Source organism: Sarcophilus harrisii, chromosome 3 (assembly GCF_902635505.1).
Source record: "Sarcophilus harrisii chromosome 3, mSarHar1.11, whole genome shotgun sequence".
Taxonomy (NCBI): Eukaryota; Metazoa; Chordata; class Mammalia; order Dasyuromorphia; family Dasyuridae; genus Sarcophilus; species Sarcophilus harrisii.
The window spans coordinates 436,843,266-436,857,703 of record NC_045428.1 but is presented as its reverse complement, the minus strand read 5'-3'; the positions used below and the strand labels follow the sequence as shown (position 1 = coordinate 436,857,703).

The 14,438-nt window shown below is 32.3% G+C and overlaps 1 protein-coding gene across 1 annotated transcript in view; it reads right to left on the bottom strand.

The window, feature by feature from the left end:
• FLT1 (fms related receptor tyrosine kinase 1) overlaps nucleotides 1-14,438 on the bottom strand; it is a 172,510-nt gene that overhangs the window by 87,879 nt on the left and 70,193 nt on the right. The window contains exon 11 of the mRNA XM_023499591.2: nucleotides 7,426-7,540. Within this exon, the coding sequence (XP_023355359.1) occupies nucleotides 7,426-7,540 (115 nt within the window). The remainder of the gene's footprint in view (nucleotides 1-7,425; nucleotides 7,541-14,438) is intronic.

Below are 14,438 nucleotides of genomic sequence, written 5' to 3'. Positions count from 1 at the left end.
GAAAAGCAGCTAGACAAAAGCTACAAGAACAAGGGAGGAATGTAAAGGAGGACTCAAATATCTTCCTTCTTCTGATTACTTATTTTTATCAGGGCATTTTCATGAGATAGGGAGCAAAAGAATCTAGAAAAATCGTTCCGATTCTCCTCTCAGTCTCTACCCTTCTCTTTTGAGTTTCTTCTCAGTTAATTAGAAAGCTAAACTGAATGAGTTTTAAAAGCTTTCCCCATATAGCGAAGTACACCAGCTAAGCAAATGGAGTGATCACTTACCTCTATCAAAGGAAAAAACCAAAAATGTACAATTAATAGGATAGCCCTATCACCTCAAAAATAAGAAGAATTCAATCTGATGCAATTTACCCTTAAACATAATAAGATGTATCACATTTCGTGATAGTTTTAAAATTCTATTATTTCTACACTTAATATGGGAATTTGATTACATTTTGTGTATTTACTGTTAGAGTTTTTATTTTACTTTAAAAATTGTTCATTGTAAGGAGACAGTGAGAAAAAATTAATAAATGCTTGTAAAATTAACAAATAATTAACTAATAATAAATAATTTTAAAATAATACATATTCCAATAAATGTATTAAAGTCAATATGGGAGTAAAAACTTGTTCAATCTTGTTCAACTTTTCAATGACTACACTGGGGATTTTCTTGGCAAAGAAAATAAAGTGGTTTGTCATGTCTTTTTCCAGCTTATTTTACAAACAAGGAAATTGAGGCAAACAAGTTAGGTCATTTGCCCCAAGTCATATAACTACTAAACTGTCTGAGGCTGGATTTGAATTCTGGTGCCCCTAACTCAAGCCAATGCTCTATCCACTGTGCCTACCATGACACAAAATAAAGAAGAGTTTGAAAACATATAATCAAAAGTTGACCAAAACTCTTGATAACAATTTTTGAGTGGCTTTACCAAAGACAGGTCAGGATCCTAGTTTGTCAGCCAAGGAAACTGAAGTTCAGAAAGGTGAAATGAATCATGATCACATAAGGAGTCAACAAACTCTACATTTAACTAAGCATGAATATCTAGCCTCTCTTACTTGCTCCCTTGCCACCTGGGGTGTTTCTCTTACTCTACTGACGATGCTATATAACCTTCTTTAGATAATTGTAACACTGGCCATCAGACTCCACTTTGAAAATGTACAACAGTGAGACTCATCAAATGAATGAATTTATTTCATATTATTAGGGGAAGGTTGTTAGGGGCTATAGCTTACAATTTATTTAACTAGTGGAGTATTCAGATAAAAAAATGACTGGGATTCATAATGTGGATCTCCTAACGATCTTTATTGTTTATATCAGCTCTTCCCTGATGAGTTATTTCATAATTGATGATGAAAATCTATAAGGATGAAAGATTGTTGCATACAGAGACAATTGTTTTCTTCTTTTTGTATTTATGCTGCCATTTTCACTTACAAACAAGTAAATGCATTAATGAATATTTAATAAATAAAAATTATAATTGAAAATGCTTAAAATAAAATTCAAGAATTCTGTTTATTCAAAGAAATTCACTACTATATGAAACAGAATATTTCTCCATGAATTTCTTATTTCTAAAAAATCAGAATTTTTCACAGAAGTACACATGTATAGATTTCCCCCTTAAAAGAACTTTCAGGAGTTTCATAGCTACAAACAAAAATATATAGCTAGACAAAGAAAATTCAACTGTCAATGTATAATTTTATCTTATTTGAATTGGAAAGTGACTTAATAACTGTTACAGAGTTTTAGTTTCATTCTAGAATGGCCTAAAGCAGACTTATGAATTAAATGGTCAATAATAATTTGATACCCAGACCCAAGTCCTGCTGATTTAAGAAATGAATAAAAATAAACTTATGGTAAGAATATAAAGCAAAACTAGCATTTTAAAGAAAAATGTAAAAAAAAAAAAGGGTTTATTCCACGTAAATTTGAAATTATAATATTGCTTAAAATTTTTTACAATGTGTTCCAAAGGAACATACCACAATTTCTTGTTTTATATATTATCAGTGCTAATTCTATCACTATTTTTCTTCCATAATTACATTAAAAAATCAAACACCTATTAGAAAAAAGGAAGAAGCAGAGGAGAATTATTCAAACAAAGCTAGTGTTTAAATCTGTAGTTTTTGTAATCCAAACTACATGAATCTATATTGATTGTATTTTTTGGTTATTTTAGCTGATGAATATTTCATATACAGGGTTTTGGTTGGGATTTTCAATTCAATTCAATTTAAAATCCCAGTAGATCCATGTTTTTACAAATCAGAATATACATTTTGGGATGCCTCTATAAATTCTCAACCCATATTATGTTGGGAGCTCAAGGGTACATAAAAGTGACAAATCCTTCAGTTTATCTTTGTGAGTTATTTTTTTAGGTTCCTGAAACACTCATAAAAATTTTAGTCAGGAAGTGTAAAATGGAAATTAATTCATAGTCCTTCCTTCTTCTTTTTCCTCCATGTAGTTGAATTATACAATGTGGTCTTGATAGAATGGACTAGATGGGCCAGCCTCATTTCCAGTACTAGCTTAAAAATATCTATAAATAAAACAGTGATTTTAATCTTAGCCTGCTACTAATATATTTTCCTTTTTAAGTGCTCAAGAGGAATAAAAGTAGACATTCAAAGGTCAAGGAAGAATCTAAAATTAACATAGGGAGGCACATTTTTGTCAATTGATGGGAAAGTAGAACGTGAGAATTAAACTTCTGTTGCGTGTGAGAACTGAGTCACTCAAGCAGTAACTCTGTGATTAAATATTATTGCTTATGTCATATATTTATTTCATTAAAGTACTTAAGTTTCTTAAAGGTGTTTTTGAGATGGTTTCAACGGAAATGTTGTTAAACATTGTAGTTGTCACAGTTTTGCTGTCTTGCAGAATTAATAATATTAAAAAAAAAACCATTTCCTGTGTTCTTTTAACTATCTGAACTCAAGGTTTCTTCTTTTTCCTAATCTATTCTAATTCTCCAAACCCAATAATCTGGCAGCTCCAAACAAGAGAGTTCAAAACTTCACATTGGTTTTTAGCAGCGCTAACTAATGACTCACTTTTCACAAGTCTTGGCCAAATCCATTCAAAAAGGAAATTAGATTTTATTACCCTGAAAATCCTTCCTTGCTTAGTTTTTTAAAAGAAATAAAGAAAAGAAAGTCACTGAGACCTCTCAGGAATTCACTGGGATAGCTGTGTCATTCAGCTTTTGTACAGTTACTGTGTGCACCAATCTGCTTTCTCTTCTATACCATTAAAGATGACTGGACTGTGGGAGGATTGATTTGTAACTACATCATTCCTTGTAGCCTAAGTTGGAATTACTGAAGAAGAGAAAATACACAATAATTTCCAAAAGAGCAAACTGGTACACATTGATCAGAAATGAATCTACCATTTCTAACTATAGTGAAAAATTTATGTAAAATAGATTTTTTTCTATGCAAATAAAATTTAACTGACTAAATAATACTAAGATTTTTCCTAGATCACATTGATCAGAAACGCATAGATTATAATTTAAATCTATTAGGGAATAGCTTTGTTGCTTTGGGTGATAAAAGGGGTTGGATAGCAAAGTAGATAGAGCACTAGGCCTGATGGCAAAAGGACCTGAATTTAAATGGGGCTTCAAACACTTTTTGCTAGTCACTTCACTTCACCCTATTTGCCTTAGTTTCCTTATTGATAAAATGAGCTGGAGAAGGAAATGGCAAACCACTCCTGTATCTTTGCCAAGAAAACACCAACTCTCAAAGACTTGGATCTTCCTTATAACTTTACAATTCACTAAACTCTGATCATCAAGGAATCTCATCAAGGAAGCTATGTGGCATGATAGTGCACATAGCATTTGGTCTGGAGTCAGTAAAATCTGAATTCAAATTCCGCTTCAGACACTTATTAGCAACATGATCCTGGGGTAAGCCACTTAACTGTTATTTGCTTCAGTTTCCTCAACTGTAAAACAGGGACTACAATAGCACCCACCTCCCTGGCTTATTATGAATATCAAATGAGATAACACTTGCCAAATCATCCCAAAATGTGAATTTTGATTTGTTAAAAAAAAAAAAAGTGCAGTGTCTAGAACTAGAAGCTTAATAAATGCTTATCTTTTATTCTTTTTCATATCTATAAAAAGAAAGTTGTGTAATGCAACCTGTTTTACAGGACTGTTAGGAAGAAAGTATGAGGACAACCTTGAAGTAACATAAATTGTATTTACTGTATATGCTATGTAGATATTACAACATTATATTCACAGTACATGCTATGTAGATACTTGTGAAATGGCAAGGCATTAAATTCAGATTTGTCTATTCCTTACTAGCAGAGTACACATGGGCAAATCACTGACTTTCTCAGATGCTTGGGAATTCTCCATGACTATTTGTGTCACTGGATACTTCTTCCTTTGGGAGAGGGAATGCCTAATCTTATGAAAATACTTATTTTTAATTTACATAAAAACACATAAATCATCTTTAGAAAGATTTTAGAAAGTCTACCTAAGTACACACATGTCTTCTTTAGAAAAAAAAAAACAGTTACTGAAAGAAAATTACTGCTCTCAATTTGTTTTAAAAATGAATGGCTGTCAAGATATGTCAATCAAATTTGGAAAACATCAAATTATATTGTATACTGTATACCTGTACATTATCAATTAGTCAACAATTTTTGAGCCTAGCCATTGTAAGCAGAAGACAATACAGACTACCTATAAGTATGAACCTATAGTCCTTTAACCTTGCAAGGGGAAATGTGAACAGATCATTTTCTTCCTCCCTTCCCAACTTTAAACCTTACAGATTATTTCAAGATGACATATTGTTAAGAAGAAAGTTCAATGAGATGGAGAATAATTGGGAAATTATTATGATGTAAAGACAAAAGGCATCAATAAAATATTTTTTAAAAAAATAACATGTTTATGTAAGCTTATAAGAATTCTAAAATAAATTTCCCATTTTCTATTCCAATAGAGCTTCTGGAAAGGATCATGGTGAGTCAGTCAAGAATTTACCTATTACCATTTATGATGTGCCAAGGATTGTGCTAAGCTCTGGATTCACTGATTTAGAGCTAAGAGGATCTTTTAAAGTTGCCATACTAGAGAGCACTTTGAAGATGGCAGGTTAGTAACAATTATTACTGGTATTACAAATAAAGGTAAACCGAAAAAATATGTAAAAATAGGAGCAGACAATGTTTATTATAAGTGGAAAAGGACAAAATGAAACTGAACATTAGCATTCATTCTGCTCTAAAATATTTCTTGTAGAAAAGTGATAAGTAACAAAGTTTGTGGTTAATAAATTTTAAAACAAATGTCCTTTTTAACATAGTACTAAAATCAAAATATAATACTTGTTTACTCCCTTCCTTATTTTTGTGTTCTATTTAATGTTCTCATTAATACTTAATGACCACTCTTTTTTATCTTTTTTTCCTTCCTCCCTCCCTTTCTGCCTCCCTCCCGCCTTCCCTTCCTTCCTCTCTTCTTTCTTTCCTTCTTTTTTTTCTTCCTTCCTTCCTTCCTTCCTTCCTTCCTTCCTTCCTTCGACTCTTCAAACTGCTGTCATGTCATTGGCTTTCTTAAAACTTAAAAACAATCTCATGAAACAGACTGTAGGAACAAAAGAATTTGCATGTGATTGGGGATAGCAGGACACTACCATTTTAAATGAGCTAAATTTGAGAAGTATTATCAGGTCCTTTGTCAACTTTAAATACAAAGAGCATAAAGAGGCTATACAAATATTTGCATGTTATAGAAATATATGTTTCCCTCTAGTTTTTATTGTTGAGTTCTTTCAGACCTCTGTGACCACATTTGGAGTTTTCATGGCAAAGACATTGGAGTGATTTGTTATTTGGGTCATACAGTTAGTAAGCATCTAAGGCCAGGGCTCAGGTCCTCCTGATGCCACAGCTAGTACTCTTATCTGCTGAGTCACCTCTTTGCCCTTTCTATACTTGCCACAGCAAATCAAAGCATAGTTTTATAAAGTGGATCGGCATGGAGTTTTAAAACTGTGATTTCAACTGATATAGGAAGCCAATAAAGGAGGTCAACCAAATTGACCCTCTCTCTGTAATTTATAATCTTAGAGAGTTGTCTAGAATCCTGAGAGATTAAATAATAACAGCTATAAAAAGAATGGCTAGGATTTTAGATAGCACCTTTAAGATTCACAAAATGCTTTCAGATGTTATCTTATTTGATCTTCAGGAAAACCCTGTGAGGCAGGAAAAATATTTCCATTTTGAAGTTGAATAAACTGAGACAGCCAGAGGTTAAATGACTTGCCCAGAGCTAGTAAGTGTCTGGGGCAGGATTTGATCTCAGGTGTCTTTATGATCCAAGGTAGCTAGATGATACAGGGGACAGAATATTGGACTAGACTATGGGCAATTCACCTAATCTCTCTCTCTGTTTCTTTATCAGTAAAAAGGGGATAGTACCTATCTAATAATAATAATAATTTTCATGAGGGTGTTATATAAGAAGACATGCTAAACACTTTGTAAACTTTATAAAGTGTAACATAAATCCTAAACTCTATAAATATAACTATTGCTGTTGTTATCCTGATTATTATTATCATTGTCATAATCTACTTTTCAATCTAGCTGTCACATTGAAGGTTAAACAAGAGGTAATACTTTTTTTTTTTTTTTTAGTTTTATCTACAATGGAACACTGACCATTAAGCTTTTATAAATAGGAACTTTAAAAGGAATTACATAATTTTTCCCCTTTTAAAAATTATCACCATTTCTATTCTGGTCAAAATTGGATATTTAACTAAGTCAGGAAAAGGACTAGAGCTGAGATTTGAAAGACTTTACCTTGTTGTCAAGGAGCTTAGCCAGCCCCAGGCAATAATGGCAATGACTTCTAACAGTGGGAAGAATAGCTTCATAAATCAATCATCCAGAGGCAGCTCATAGCTTTCAATCCAGACAGTTCTTGCCCACAGATGGAATGAAAATATTTGGGGAACAATATTTTATGCAACTCAATTGTTCAGTTTTATCCAAATAAATGCAGTACAATCTCAATTATCTGGCCTACATCTCTTTGGAGGCCTTGTTTATAAGTATTATTTTGCTGCAGGAGAGGACCTCTCCATTTTTCTTTATTTGAGTAGCAAGCTTACTATTTTGGAATTATAAACATTTCTGAGAATATGTCAGCTGAGAAGTTTCAGCAGGTCTCTTCACCACTTCAGACAATGCCAATGCTTTATCTAAGATATGTACCTAAACTACATTTAGGTTTTTATATATTTGGATTGTACCTAACTCTCATCAATCAGAGATTCCAAGTTATTGTTTCACAAGTAATAAAATAGGATATGTTTTTTTGCATTTTACAAACAATACCTTATTCTTTCCTTCTATTACGGCCATACGTTGAGTGATAGTCTGGATTCTATTTCCAATATTGCTGTCAGCATCCAAGTTGAAAGATTTGTCATTGTTAGAGCAAAAGTCATACCTGGAAGCACAAAAGAGTTGTCATTAAAACACTGCTTTTTATAGCAGTATCAAGGCCGTGATAATACTGGATGAAGACTTCATGGTATTTTAAGTATTAGTTCTGAGAGTAAATCAGTGAGTTTAAATAACTAAGATGCAAATTTTGTGTAGACCACTTTTTCCATTCTCTGTATAGAAAAACAGTTACATTTGGACAGCTGTGTATATCTTTCATGTAAAGTGAATATTCTACCAAAGATGCATTGGCTAAATCTGTAATTTCATCACAGTGAGAAGGACTCCCAGTGTGGAATCTTATTTTTCACCAACATAGATCATCAACTAACTTTTAATGGACAATATTAGAGACTTTCCTGTGTCACTGAAAGATTCAATAATTTCCAAATAATATAAATCAGAGGCAAAACTTTAATCCAAGTCTTACTGACCCCAAGATTGCTTTGCTATGTACCAATTCCATCCTAAGAATCACAATAAAGGATAAATTAAATAGATAACTAGAAAGCTAAAAATCCTTTACCCCAAGATGGTAACATTTTTTAAAAAAATGAACTAACAGACAAAACAACTCAACAACTTTGAAGTTATGTTAAAAAAAAAAAAAAGAAAAGATCTCATTATATCTAAAAGGAATTGGCTTTATAATAGAAAACTGCATTTGTTTTATGGGGCTAATTAGGTACAAATGGAAACAAACACCATAGAACTTTTATGAAATTCAATTAAATCCTTCTGAACTTTTAGAGTATTTTAGCAAATTACTTTAGCTGAGTCTTAGTCTCATCATCTATCAGATGAAGGGATGGATGAGATGAATGTTTTAAAACTAGTATGTGTTTGATTTTTAAAAATTAATATGTATAATTAATGAAAATATGGGGAAAGAGTAGGTAGAGTTTCACATATGACTTTCTACTAGAGCTCACACCTTCATAGATAACCAATTGACAAAGCAGCATAGGAAACAGAAGATCTCACTGTGTTTATTATTATTGATGGCAGGAAAGCATTTGACTCAGTAAAACAAGATAAAGCTTTGAATGTACTCCTTCAAAAAAGCATTCTTATGCAAATATTAATATTTTGCGAGATTTTTTGATGGATGTCAACTACTGAGATGTTCCATTGCAATATTGCAGAAAATACCTGAGTCATACACTTAAAAGTTTCTCTAGTACTACTCAGAAGGTCCAATACAAAGTCTCAAAGAAGTCATTCCCTAGAGATAATGACTTTTCCTCAGTGCTATTTTGTGTAGTGCTTAGGGTAATTGTGTCCACAGTCTGAAAAATTGTTTTAGATAGTGGTCATGTGGTACACCAGTAGAGTCCTAGAAAGAATCAGAAAAATTTTCCTAGAGTGAAATAGGAGAAAAAATGAACCTAAAGGACATTGTGTTAAAAATTACATAAGCAATAATGAAATGCTATGGAAATGTATAAAAGTAATGAAAAATATTCCAAACATAGCATGAAGAAAAATCAAATAAAATATTCTTGTGACCCAGCTAAAATATGACCCAGCTAAAAAGAAAAATAATTATCTTATATATTAATGAATGAGTAATAAAGCTGAAGGATAAAGTCAAAGTTTCAACAAAATATTTTAGTGAAAATTTTATATAATATACATATTATATAATTATACATATTTTATATATACATATATACATAGTTATATATATACATAATAAATACATATTATATAATATACAATAAAACTTTTTAATATATATTATATATCATTGTCCCAAAATAATTCTCAGACTCTGGACACAATTCTCAATTCTTCTTACATTACTAATACTTGCCAAAACTGTAATATCTCAACAGGCTTTTAATTTACTTCCTCCTAAGCAGTAATGCTATTTGTTAAATACCATTTTCCCCTCCTCTTTGAAGCATTTTTAAAAGTAATTTTAAAAAATCACACATGTATAAAAGTGACATTACTTCTTCCCCTAATATTAATGCTCTCTCTCTTATCATAGTTGATATGCTTAACTTGTACTTTTAACTTCAAACTTTTTTTTTTTTTACATTTGATGCTTACATCTACAATGGCTTAAAAAAAATTGTGCTTGGAATAGGAGATCTTTAATTTTTATTCTAATGTTCAGCATAATGTGGATAATGTAGTTATGGTTCAGGATGTTAATCTCATAGGACTGTCTTCAGGAAATGCAAATCTACACACTAGGGTGAAATAAGACTGGGAAATTTCCCAGCACTAAGGATGACAGAAGGCTTGCTGTCCAAATTCATAGGCTCAACTCAGTCCTGTTTGACCTTAGATCCATTCCTTTCTTGAATTTGTTCAGCCAGTTATTTTGACCTAGCCACACATTATTTCTACAAACTTTAGCAGTAGAAGATCATAGATGGATTTCACTCTTTGAAAGCCCAATACTGTATTAATGAGCCACAAAGACCTGTAGTTGCTATTTTCTTTGCACTTTTTATGTATTTCCATTTGAGGAACTTTTTTTTCTTTTTGGTAACTGGGAAGCTCACACTTAAAAATAGAATCTCATTTTGGGCATTGGCTATGAAACAGCACTTGAAAAGAGACTTGGCGGGGGAAGGGAATTTGCTTGAACCTTAAGAATACATCAAGCTCTTAAGGAAGTAGATTGTGCCATGTTTGAAGATGCAGAGATAATCACGGTGCTGGGAACCGTCTTGTAGAGAGGAGGAAGCTAAACAACAAGAGGAAAGCAGCATACGCTCCTGATTTCGCACAGGAAGCTCACCGTGCCTCCTGCCAAAGTGAGATAAGGAAAATCCCATGGCCTATTCTGGACAAGGCCACTGTTATCAACTTTAGTTTTACACTATCCTCCATACACTCCTCAGCTCTCTCCCTTTCCTAATGAGTTTTAGACCTCCTACCTCCATTTGCATACAGCATGCCAAGTACAATAGCATGGGGGTATTTATAACTATTGAAAGGAAAAAAATTTCCGGGGTAAGAGTGTACTACATGTCATCTATGGAGCCTGCCCTAGAGTTGAAACATGAATTCATTTCAGGCTAAAGACTGACATAAATAAATGAATATTAAGAAACAAAGATGCCATAGCCCTTGAAGACAGGACAATGTAAATGATGTATTTATCAGTCTCATCAGTCATGTAATTCGAATTTGGAGACCTCTGGTGGACTATGTTATTTGATTTGATTTAACACTAAACTTTGCTTTCTGTACATAATGGAGAAATGCTATGTTTCATAAACAGAACACTACTAATATACTTTTGGTAGAGAAGGCACTTTGGATTGATTTTTTGTTACTATTAGTGGTGGGAAATATGATGAGCCAAGTAATTTTTTTTAAAAAGACAAGTAATAACAAAATAACAAGCAAATAATCTTGCCCAGTATCCCTTTTGATGAAGTGGAAATAGTGCTAGACTTAGGGGCTGATTACTTTGTTTTGATTTCTTGCTCTGATACTTACTAGATGTATAAACCTAGGAAAGCCACTTAAATTCTCTAAGTCTGAATTCCTCATCTGTAAAAACAGCAAGAATAACACACTATCCATATCACAGTGTTGTTATGAGTGTAATCCTTAAAGTGCTACAGAAATGGTGACTATTGTTAATTTTTTTTAATTGAGAGGCAACCTGATATAGTGGATAGAATTCGAACCCATGGTATATTCTGAGTATATTTAATCTCTCAGTGCTCTAGCCTAGAGGTTTAGTCTCTGCTCACAATACTCCTTGAACCAGAGTAAAATGTAATTGGGAGGTACTTAACAAAATAAATGAAAACAGAGAACATTACACTTTTAAATGAAGTTAATATGCAGCCCACATAGATCCTTATACACAGATGAGTGATTCCTATTTCTAAATGAGATAGCACTGGTCTAGATAACTCTGTGACTATCAATTGTTGAGAAGGTGCCAACTTATATTGTTAAAGAGTTTATCTGAGAATTTCGCATTCCAATGAAAACACCTGTCTAGACTCTATTCCCTATTATTATCCACAAGACATGCTGTTAGGAAGATAAGAAGTCTGTGACCCATGGGGGACTTCTTCACCACATCTATAGACATCCTTTTCATTTAAGATTGATCTCAAGTAGCAATGGTTTCATCCCTCTCACTAGAAAGGAACTATTTCAACTTCCCAGGCCACCCTACCTGACTTTTCCCATTCATTTAATTCTGTTATAATTTTATCATAATAATTTCTAAAGTTCTTTCACCATGAAAGTTCCTTGAGCCAATCTGGTAGTGATCCCTTCTTAACTTTCTTCAAATCAGCGCTTCTAGGTCAACCAATAAGACCTACCAGAATCCAGTTTTCAAGAAGCAAAGAACACTCGTAACTTTTCCACTTAAGCATTTTCCCACTAAATCCTTAGTATTGGTTTATTTGGATTAGGGTGAAAGTGGGAATAATAAATTCTACCAAAGAAATCAGTCTTTTGAGAGCTCTACCTTATGTCCAGATGTGAACATGTGGTTATTGTAAGTCATAATAATTCACACTTATATAGTACTTTGACATCTGATATTTGCCTTAACAACAAACCTATGAGGTATGTAGTAAAAGTACGACTGCAATTTTAATGATGAAAAAACTGAAAATTCAAGCTATTAAGAAACATGCCCATAGACACACACCTAACAAATATCTAAGGTAAGATTCAAATCTGGTTCTTCTAACTCCAAGGCAAATGGAGAATTATGCTATTCTGCCTCACATAACTAAGACCAAATAATTCTCTCTGATGTGCCAAATTTATTAGCATATACATGCTTAAGAAAAATCAACCTGCCTCTTCTGGATTAGCACATTGGTAGATAAAAGAATGAAATTAGTATCCTTATAGTTAAATAATTAGCTATTCCAGTATAATAGACAAGGCCAATAACTTTCCTATAATTAACTACATTTTCAAGTAAGGATGTGTGCAAAGCTTTGTACTTGAGAATGATGGATAATATTAAAAGGAAGAATGTCAGTCTGGCCAAGGAGAATCAGAAACCAGTGCATTCTTTTTTTTTTTTTTTTTAAACACTTAAGAAAGATAAAATATTCTGTCTGTTTACTTAAACCATGCCATTTATGGGTTTATATTAAATGAATTAAAATAATGAGTTGAATTTAAGTATCAAAAAATCAATCACACCATTATCTCAGAATTTAAGGAAATCTATTAACTACATATACATATAATTATAGAGTATATGTATATATATATATATACATATATATAGAATAGGATATGCCAATATCTGAGTAAGTCTTCAGAGCACAAGATTTAGGCTTGATTTAAGGAATCATTTCCCAACAATTAGAGTTGCCCAAAGTCTGGCTGTCTTAAGATGTAGTTTGTTTTCCAGTATAAGGCCCCAAACAGAATCTGGATGCATACTTATCAGAGATATTTTAGGAGAAATTCCTGTCTAGATACATAATAGATTGGAAGATCTTTCCAATTATAAAATTTTGGTTCTGTGATACCTATTTATAATGCTTTAATGCAACAAGTAATAAATGGTTATGAAGAAAAGGATTATTATGTTTATTTTATGATAATCTATATTTGTTGGTACAACTCTGAATATCATCTATATCTTTCATCAGGAAACCAACAACAAAATAAAGATGTGTCCCTTGGGTTTTGAAGACCCAAGACTTGAACAGAATATGATGGTAGCACCTTATATTTTATTCTAAATATTTATCTGTGAAGAGTGTCAAGGACTAAATGTAGGGGCTCCTCATGTTGCATCAACCATATGTGGATGATTTATAGGAGAATAGGAAGAAGAAAAATCACATTAAATGAGAAGATAGAGAAGGATTGCAATTGTACTATTTTTTGAAGAAGAGTACCCATACTAATGAGATTATAGATTTATCAAAGAAGTTAAGGACCCTATATCACTGTATCCCAAGCAGTGTTTTTTATTCCCAAAGAATCTAAATCATCCCTAAATGTAAATAAAGGTCACTTTCCTCACATATAAAGTAAAGAGTTTGAACCAGATGATTTCCCAAGTCCGTTTTGGCTCTAATTTCATGAAGCTATGATCTAAGACTCTATGTGACATGAGATCCACCCATATTGCAAATATAATTCCAGACTAGGAGGAAAATCTTTTGTGTTCTACCTAGTCATATGGTCTGACCCTAAAGACACTAGCATATCTTTGCTAATGCTAATGCTAATGATTACTTGTTGGGCATATTAAAGTGAGAATTCATTTCAAGTATGGGTTGAATTAGAAAACTGCAGTTGTCTTTTCCATTTCTAAAATTCTGTGATTCAATGGAGAAAAAATAGTCCTAAACAGATCCATTGCTATGCTTTAAAGGAATGATGTACTTTAGATGAAAATGAACTCTCTAATAATCACAAACCTGTAGATCCAAATACTGAAGAGTATTCTTAATAAAAAAAATTTGATGCTAAAATTATAGGAGTTTCTTGCTACTTCCTGATGGGCTTCATCATTTCAGTAACAATAGAACAAAACCGTTTGCTTCTTTTCTTTTCTTTCTTTGGGGTCTTATGTTTTTTAAGTCTGTATTATTTCTAGCAAAGTTCAAGTAAAAATACCATAGAATGAGGTTAATCTGTTTTATTCTCATCTTGAATGCATTTTACAAGAAATTTCTTTAAAGAAGAGCTAGAGAACATCTAGAAAGTCCCAAGATAGAAAGTCCCAAAGTTTCTCCTTTGGATACTGAAATCTGAGAGTCTATTTTGAGAACTCTGCTTATCTCCTGAATGGGATTTTACAGCACGCGCTAAAGTGATTAGAATCTATTTGTAAGAATATTGAATCATTTCAAGTCAGGAAACAAAAGGTTACAACAGTAGTAAAGATCAAATCAAGGCTGTAAAATGTCCTTTAAAAAAAAAAA